The 9939-nt window shown below is 41.1% G+C and overlaps 1 protein-coding gene across 1 annotated transcript; it reads left to right on the top strand.

The window, feature by feature from the left end:
• The first annotated feature begins 7825 nt into the window (after nucleotides 1-7825).
• LOC128667195 (E3 ubiquitin/ISG15 ligase TRIM25-like) lies at nucleotides 7826-9436 on the top strand. The gene has a single exon (XM_053722124.1). It carries the CDS (start codon nucleotides 7853-7855, stop codon nucleotides 9434-9436), a length of 1584 nt encoding a protein of 527 aa, XP_053578099.1. The 5' UTR covers nucleotides 7826-7852.
• Nucleotides 9437-9939: the final 503 nt, after the last annotated feature.

Genomic DNA, 9939 nt, shown 5'->3' with positions numbered 1-9939 from the left:
GAGCAGCACAGTGTGTATTAACCCCTCACTGGCACAAAGAGCAGCACAGTGTGTATTAACCCTTCACTGGCACAGAGAGCAGCACAGTGTGTATTAACCCTTAGCTAGCACAGATAGCTGCACAGTGTGTATTAACCCTTCACTGGCACAGAGCAGCAGCACAGTGTGTATTAACCCTTCACTGTCACAGAGCAGCAGCACAGTGTGTATTAACCCTTCACTGGCACAGAGAGCAGCACAGTGTGCATTAACCCTTCACTGCCACAGAGAGCAGCACAGTGTGCATTAACCCTTCACTGGCACAGAGAGCAGCACAGTGTGCATTAACCCTTTACTGGCACAGAGAGCAGCACAGTGTGTATTAACCCTTCACTGGCACAGAGAGCAGCACAGTGTGTATTAACCCTTCACTGGCACAGAGAGCAGCACAGTGTGTATTAACCCTTCACTGGCACAGAGAGCAGCACAGTGTGTATTAACCCTTCACTGGCACAGAGAGCAGCACAGTGTGTATTAACCCTTCACTAGCACAGAGAGCAGCACAGTGTGTATTAACCCTTCACCAGCACAGAGAGCCAGCACAGAGAGCTGCACAGTGTGTATTAACCCTTAGCTAGCACAGAGAGCTGCACAGTGTGTATTAACCCTTAGTTAGCACAGAGAGCTGCGCAGTGTGTATTAACCCTTCACTGGCACAGAGAGCTGCACAGTATGTATTAACCCTTAGCTAGCACAGAGAGCAGCGCAGTGTTTATTAAAGGGCCATAATACCCAAATGTTTAAACACTTGAAAGTGATGCAGCATAGCTGTAAAAAGCTGACTAGAAAATATCACCTGAACATCTCTATGTAAAAAAGAAAGATATTTTACCTCAAAAGTTCCTCAGTAGCCACATCCCATTGTAAAGGATTTCTAAGCAGCATATTAATATGTCTGTCCTGGGACAGCTGAAAGGATGAGCCTCGTGCACTCTCATATTTTTTCCCTATTCAGATTAGGGAAGTTTACAATGAAATCTCATGAGAGTTAAGTCAAATCTCATGAGATCACAGTAAAAGAGTTCATGACCTCAGCACTGCTGATGCTGATTGGCTGCTGTTCATTTCTTCATTTTTTTTTTTTTTTTTACCTGCAGCTGGGAGCAGCTGAGTATAACTTTTTACACAGAACTTACTCTGCTGAGCTGAGGAGATTGTGAGGTAAAATATCTTCCTTTTTTACATAGAGATGCTCAGGCGATATTTTCCTGTCAGCTTTTTACAGTTATACTGCATTACTTTCAATTGATTTAGCATATGAGTATTATGTCCCTTTAAGCCTTCACTGGCACAGAGAGCAGCACAGTGTCTATTAACCCTTCACTAGCCCAGAGAGCTGCACAGTGTGTATTAACCCTTCACTAGCACAGTGTGTATTAACCCTTCACTAGCACAAATGGCAGGACAGTGTGTATTAACCATTTCACTAGCACAGAGAGTAACACAGTGTGTATTAACCCATACATTTTATGACACAATACCAAAGTAGTCTAATTGTTCATTTGAACTGGATCTTTTCAGTGAACTGTGTGAATCAGTTCACCAGACTGAACTGATTCGTTTGCAAACAGTTCACTTCCTGAGTCTGCAGCAGCACTGGTAATACGATCCTAGAGTGAGTTCTGCTTCTGCTAACTCCTCCTTTGCAATGAATCAGGCATCCTCACTCTAGGATCATATTACCAGTACTGTTACTGATTCAAGAAGTGAACTGTTTGCAAACGAATCAGTCTACTGTTAACTAAACTAACTTCTTTGCAATGAATCATTCAGTTAACAGTACACTGATTCAAAGATACCCCTAACTGCATTCCTCCATAAAATTGTATTTTAAAAGTATTAATGTTTAAACAGCCCCAAACTCTGTATGGCTTATAAATAAATATAAGGTTGAGACCTGCTGCTTCCGTAAGGGTTAATTTAAGGTGCAGTTAGAGGTATATTTGAATCAGTGTACTGTTAACTGAACGATTCATTGCAAAGGAGTCAGTTAACAGTACACTGATTCAAATATACCCCAAACTGCACCTTAAATTAACCCTTAGAGAAGCAGCAGGTCTCACCCTTATATTTATTTATAAGCTATACAGAGTAGATATGCATATCTTAGGAAAATACATACAACACAGTACATAGAACAGAGTATACAGCATGCTCTGTTCTATATACTGTGTTGTATGTATCTGTGAAGGAGCCAACGCTGCGTGTGAGGACTCAGGAGGAGCTGAACTGTCAGACACTGAATCATGAGTCATGATTCAAACATCGGATCAGCGGGCAGAGAGTCTGCAGTAAGAGAATCTGCAGCTCTGCATCACATGCTCAAGTGAACTGATGAATCGGTTCATGAATCGGTTCAGTTAATCGAACTGTCCGAAATGAACCGATTCATCTAAATGAACCGAACTTCCCATCACTAGCTGCAGACTGGAGCTCCACTCTAGACAGGAAACATGTGACCTCCATTCGCTGACTCTAGACAGGAAACATGTGACCTCCACTTAAAGTTTTTTTGGATCTTTTCCAGATAAGCCCCGCCACTAATGCAAAAAGTGCACGCGCGAAAAGTTAAGCCCCGCCACTTTTTCCATCTCCAATTTAACGCTGCGCAACCTTGACCTTTGATGTTTTACCTGTCTCGTGTATCATATATGCATCATAGCACCTAAACAAGATACAGCTGGCCATGCTTCAATAATTCAATTTAATAATTCAAGTTAATTCATTTGCCTACACAGCAGATAGTGACTTTGCTGCTAAAGCTTAATCTAATCAATTAATTACGTCGGTAATAAGGCTCTCACCCGAGCATCACCCATAAGAACTTTCTCTGCTCTAAACTTATCCGGGCTGCTCTCCCCCATCTCGCTACTTGCACTTAGGTAGGCCCCAACCAACACCGCAAGCTTTCCTTGCTGATTCTTCCGGCAACTTGCTCTTCTTATTCAGATGTCTACGGAACCCATCAGGCCCCGCCCACACATTGGGACTATGCGTCTGAAAATGGAAGCGGCTGCCAGAGTGAAATCTGCAAGTAACCCCCCTTTGCTGCACACTAAAGCTTGCTGCTATCTGACACAATGGTGGAAGAAATGGTTGAGGTTAAAGTGGCCTGATATACTCTTTGCTAAGTATAGCACATTGAATATCTATGATGATATTAATGATCACTCTGAGGAGTGTAATTGCGTTAAGGATAGCATTTTTTTATTATGAACATTGAAACTTTGGAGTAATAAAGTCCCTGGCGTTCCTGCTCCTATTCATATCCTCCCCAAGTTTCATTTCACCGTCTTTTTGGGTGGCGGGGGTTAACTTTTTGGCGGGGCTTATCTGGAAAAGATCCGTTTTTTTTTTTAAATCAACTTTAATGTAACAAACAACCAATAGACAATCATTCTGGAAATTAAACATTTTGAGAAGGGTCTAGACTCTAGCTGCAGACTGGAGCTCCAATCTAGACAGGAAACATGTGACCTCCACTCAAAGCGTTTTTTCTTTGCTTTTTTTTTTTTTAAATCAACTTTAATGTAACAAACAACCTATAGACAATCATTCTGAAAACAAAACATTTTGCAGCTATTTGGTTCTTAATGTTCATTCACAGTGGTTTATGCTGATTGTCATTAATAAGGTAACCACTGTGACTGTCACTTATAAGGTAACCACTGTGACTGTCATTTATAAGGTTACCACTGTGACTGTCATTTATAAGGTAATCACTGTGACTGTCATTTATTAGGTAACCACTGTGATTGTCATTAATAAGGTAACCACTGTGACTGTCACTTATAAGGTAACCACTGTGACTGTCATTTATAAGGTAATCACTGTGACTGTCATTTATAAGGTAACCACTGTGACTGTCACTTATAAGGTAACCACTGTGACTGTCATTTATAAGGTAATCACTGTGACTGTCACTTATAAGGTAACCACTGTGACTGTCATTTATAAGGTAACCACTGTGACTGTCACTTATAATGTAACCACTGTGACTGTCATTTATAAGGTAACCACTGTGACTGTCATTTATAAGGTAATCACTGTGACTGTCACTTATAAGGTAACCACTGTGACTGTCATTTATAAGGTAACCACTGTGACTGTCATTTATAAAGTAACCACTGTGACTGTCATTTATAAGGTAACTACTGTGATTGTCATTAATAAGGTAACCACTGTGACTGTCACTTATAAGGTAACCACTGTGACTGTCATTTATAAGGTAATCACTGTGACTGTCATTTATAAGGTAACCACTGTGACTGTCATTTATAAGGTAATCACTGTGACTGTCACTTATAAGGTAACCACTGTGACTGTCATTTATAAGGTAACCACTGTGACTGTCACTTATAATGTAACCACTGTGACTGTCATTTATAAGGTAACCACTGTGACTGTCATTTATAAGGTAATGTATAGCACATTGAATATCTATGATGATATTAATGATCACTCTGAGGAGTGTAATTGCGTTAAGGATAGCATTTTTTTATTATGAACATTGAAACTTTGGAGTAATAAAGTCCCTGGCGTTCCTGCTCCTATTCATATCCTCCCCAAGTTTCATTTCACCGTCTTTTTGGGTGGCGGGGGTTAACTTTTTGGCGGGGCTTATCTGGAAAAGATCCGGTTTTTTTTTTAACCCCTTAATGACAACAGTACTTTTCCATTTTCTGTCCGTTTGTGACAAAGGCTATTTTTACATTTTTGCGGTGTTTGTGTTTAGCTGTAATTTTCCTCTTACTCATTTACTGTACCCACACATATTATATACCGTTTTTCTCGCCATTAAATGGACTTTCTAAAGATACCATTATTTTCATCATATCTTATAATTTACTATAAAAAATATATAAAATATGAGGAAAAAAATGGAAAAAAAACACTTTTTTTTAACTTTTAGCCCCAAAATCTGTTACACATCTGCAACCACCAAAAAACACCCATGCTAAATAGTTTCTAAATTTTGTCCTGAGTTTAGAAATACCCAATGTTTACATGTTCTTTACTTTTTTTGCAAGTTATAGGGCCATAAATACAAGTAACACTTTGCTATTTCCAAACCACTTTTTTTCAAAATTACTGCTAGTTACATTGGGACACTGATATCTTTCAGGAATCTCTGAATATCCCTTGACATGTATATATTTTTTTTTAGAAGACATCCCAAAGTATTGATCTAGGCCCATTTTGGTATATTTCATGCCACCATTTCACCGCCAAATGCGATCAAATACAAAAAATCGTTCACTTTTTCACAAATTTTTTCACAAACTTTCGGTTTCTCACTGATATTGTTTACAAACAGCTTGTGCAATTATGGCAAAAATGGTTGTAAATGCTTCTCTGGCATCCCCTTTGTTCAGAAATAGCAGACATATATGGCTTTGGCGTTGCTTTTTGGTAATTAGAAGGCCGCTAAATGCCACTGCACACATACTTGTATTATGCCCAGCAGTGAAGGGGTTTATTAGGGAGCATGTAGGGAGATTTTTGGGGTAATTTTAGCTTTAGTGTAGTGTAGTAAACAACCCAAAGTATTGATCAAGGCACATTTTGGTATATTTCATGCCACCATTTCACCGCCAAATACGTTCAAAAATTTTTTTTTTTACATTTTTCTAAATTTTTGGTTTCTTACTGAAATTATTTACAAACAGCTTGTGCAATTATGGCACAAATGGTTGTAAATGCTTCTCTGGGATCCCCTTTGTTCAGAAATAGCAGACATATATGGCTTTGGCGTTGCTTTTTGGTAATTAGAAGGCCACTAAATTCTGCTGCGCATCACACTTGTATTATGGCTAGCAGTAAAGGGGTTAATTAGGTAGCTTGTAGGGAGCTTGCAGGGTTAATTTTAGCTTTAGTGTAGAGATCAGCCTCCCACCTGAAACATCAGACCCCCTGATCCCTCCCAAACAGCTATATTCCCTCCCCCACCCCACAATTGTTCCCGCCATCTTAAGTACTGGCAGAAAGTCTGCCAGTACTAAGATAAAAAGGTATATTTGTTTTTTTTTTATAGCATATTTACATATGCTGCTGTATAGAATCCCCCCTTAGCCCCCAAACTCACAGATCCGCCATCAAACAGTTCTCTAACCCTCCCCCTCTAACTTAATGGGCACCATCTTGGGTACTGGCAGCTGTCTGCCAGTACCCAGTTTATTAAAAAAAATGTGCTTTTATTGTTTTGTTGGACTTTTTTCCCATTTTCTGTAGTGTAGCTTCCCCCCCCCCCCCCAGAACCCTTCGATCATTAATTGCATTAAAAAAAACCCCTTTTCTCCCAATTTTGAAATTACATTTTTCTGTAGTGTAGCAGTTCCCACCCGCTCCCGCCCCGTGCACGCGCCCTCCCGCCGCCCACGTGCACGCGCCCGCGCGTCCGTGCGCGCCCCCGGACACTGTTGCATCCGATCCGGCCTCCGATCCCGCCCCCCTCCAAATCACAGGCCCTTGGCAGGCCGCCCACCCACCTCCCTGCCTTGCTCCCACCCACCAACGACGCTCCGGTGCAGAGAGGGCCACAGAGTGGCTCTCTCTGCATCGGAGGCTTGTAAAGGGGTATTGCTGGATGCCTCCATATGGAGGCATCACTGCAATACCCTCAGAGCTGCTGGAAGCGATTGTGATCGCTTCCAGCACTCTGTTAGACAACTGACGTACCAGGTACGTCCATTGTCATTAACTGGTTGTTAATGCATGACGTACCTGGTACGTCAGTTGTCATTAAGGGGTTAAATCAACTTTAATGTAACAAACAACCAATAGACAATCATTCTGGAAATTAAACATTTTGAGAAGGGTCTAGACTCTAGCTGCAGACTGGAGCTCCAATCTAGACAGGAAACATGTGACCTCCACTCAAAGCGTTTTTTCTTTGCTTTTTTTTTTTTTAAATCAACTTTAATGTAACAAACAACCTATAGACAATCATTCTGAAAACAAAACATTTTGCAGCTATTTGGTTCTTAATGTTCATTCACAGTGGTTTATGCTGATTGTCATTAATAAGGTAACCACTGTGACTGTCATTTATAAGGTAACCACTGTGACTGTCATTTATAAGGTAACCACTGTGACTGTCATTTATAAGGTAACCACTGTGACTGTCACTTATAATGTAACCACTGTGACTGTCATTTATAAAGTAACCACTGTGACTGTCATTTATAAGGTAATACTCACAGTGGTTACCTTATAAATGACAGTCACAGTGGTTACTTTATAAATGACAGTCACAGTGATTACCTTATAAATGACAGTCACAGTGGTTACCTTATAAGTGACAGTCACAGTGATTACCTTATAAATGACAGTCACAGTGGTTACTTTATAAATGACAGTCACAGTGATTACCTTATAAATGACAGTCACAGTGGTTACTTTATAAATGACAGTCACAGTGATTACCTTATAAATGACAATCACAGTGGTTACCTTATAAATGACAGTCACAGTGGTTACTTTATAAATGACAGTCACAGTGGTTACCTTATAAATGACAGTCACAGTGGTAACCTTATAAATGACAGTCACAGTGGTTACTTTATAAATGACAGTCACAGTGGTTACCTTATAAATGACAGTCACAGTGGTTACCTTATAAATGACAATCAGCATAAACCATTGTGAATGAACAGTAAGAACAAGAAAGCTGCAAAATGTTTCATTTTCAGAATGATTGTCTATAGGTTGTTTGTTACATTAAAGTTGATTAAAAAAAAAGGACCCTCACCACACCCTGTGCTGCAGAAGACACTTTAATTTTCAGTTTCATTTCCTGCTGCTGGATACAAGCATGGCATCTGCTGATCTGAGAGAGGAGCTAACCTGCCCCATCTGCCTGAGCCTTTATACAGATCCTGTAACTCTGAGATGTGGCCATAACTTCTGCCTGGGCTGTATTGAGAGTGTGCTGGGTACCCAGGAGGGGTCTGGGGTTTATTCCTGTCCTGAGTGCAGAAAGAGATTCAGTAACAGACCTGAGCTGCAGAGGAACCTGAAGTTAAGTAACATTGTAGGTTGTTTCATTCCTACTCATGAAGGGGCACATTCTGGGGTCTTCTGCACTTACTGTGTTCACTCTCCTGTACCTGCTGCTAAATCATGTCTGATGTGTGAGGCTTCTCTGTGTGATACCCACCTGAGGGTACACAGCAAGTCTGAGGAACACGTCTTAACTGAACCCACCACTTCCTGGGGTAACAGAAAATGCTACAAACACAAGAAGCTCCTGGAATATTACTGCACTGAGGATGCTGCCTGTATCTGTGTGTCCTGCTCCCTGGCCGGAGAGCACAGGGGACACCAGGTGGAGCTGCTGAATGAGGCTTCTGAGAAGAAGAAAAAGAAACTGAGAAATGTTCTGCAGAAACTGACCACAAAGAGAGAGAAGACTGAGAAAAGAGTCCAGAGTCTGCAGGAGCACAGGAGAGGGGTGCAAGAGAAAGCAGCTGGTGTAACAGAGCGACTCACTGCCCTGATTAGGGACATCAGGAAACAGCTGGAAGACCTAGAGAAGCGAGTCCTGAGTGAGATCACCCGGCAGCAGGAGCAGGTTTTACTCACAATCTCTGATCTGATCCAGCAGCTGGAAAAAGAGGAGGACGAGCTGACCAGGAAGATGAGTCACATTGAGGAGCTGTACAACATGACTGACCCATTAACTGTCCTACAAGAACAGGAATCACACAGCGATGACTTTTGTGGTGCTGAGAAGGGAGATAATGAGGTCACACAGAGAGGTGATAAACAGGTCCCTGCTGGGGGGGATTTAGATGAGGGTCTGATCTCAGTGACCTTATACAGAGGTTTAGCTGATATTGTTACTGATGTAAAGAGAGAGATCTATATGCAGGTGACATCAGACATATTACTGGATATAAACACAGCTCATAATAAAGTTATTGTATCAGCTGACCTGAAAACTGCTTCCTGCTCAGATATAAACCAGCAGCGACCAGTAACACCAGAGAGATTTACAGTTTATCCTCAGGTATTAAGCACCAGGAGCTTTTCCTCAGGACGACATTACTGGGAAATGCAGATCAGTAAATCAGGGAACTGGTGTGTAGGGGTTTGTTATACCAATATAGAGAGGGGAGGAGTTCAGTCTGGGATAGGAAATAGTAACAAGTCCTGGTGTTTGTGGAGTTATAATAAACGTCTTTACATGACACATAACACAATACGCACCTCATTACACCCCCCTCTATCATGTGACACAGTAGGAATACTGCTGGACTATGAGGCTGGGCGTCTGACCTTTTATGAGCTGTGTGACCCGATCAGACACTTACACACCTTCACTGTCACTTTCACTGAGCCTCTTCATGCTGTATTCTATGTATGGCGTGGTGCCTGGGTGAGAATCCTGCGTTAGATACAATGATAATATTAATAATGCTGATGTCTGTCAGTCTCCTAGTTCCGCATTTGTCAGTGAACAAAACTGCCAAACGCTTATCTTTAGTTTGTGTTACGTTGTTTAAACTGGATTTGAAATAAAAACAAAATTGTGCATGAAAGTCTTTTCTTATTTTGTTGATTATCAGCTGTATATATATGGCACCAACATGTGTAGCACCGCAGTAGAGAGAGGGCTTCAAATAGTAATTAGTCACCAATATATACTGTATATATTTCTCTCTGTGCGTAATATAAAATGATTCAATATCTGCCCCATACAGCCACCTTATTAGTGTTTTCAGTAGTAAGGTGGTTAAATGTTGCAGATATATTTTGCTATGTCACTTACTAAAAAGCTAAGATTAGAAAGGAGGAGGCTGGTTAATAGGGGATTAGGGCTGGAGCAGTTAGGGGATAAGGGCAGGTGCAGTTAGGGTAATAGGGGATAAGGGCAGGTGCAGTTAGAGTAATAGGGGA

This window comes from Bombina bombina, chromosome 7, assembly GCF_027579735.1.
Source record: "Bombina bombina isolate aBomBom1 chromosome 7, aBomBom1.pri, whole genome shotgun sequence".
NCBI lineage: Eukaryota > Metazoa > Chordata > Amphibia > Anura > Bombinatoridae > Bombina > Bombina bombina.
The sequence above is the reverse complement of the archived record's forward strand: the minus strand, read 5'-3'. Positions and strand labels throughout refer to the sequence as shown.

Coding starts and splice junctions, on each gene's coding strand:
- LOC128667195 (XM_053722124.1), top strand. CDS start 7,853: ATGGCATCTGCTGATCTGAGAGAGGAGCTAACCTGCCCCATCTGCCTG.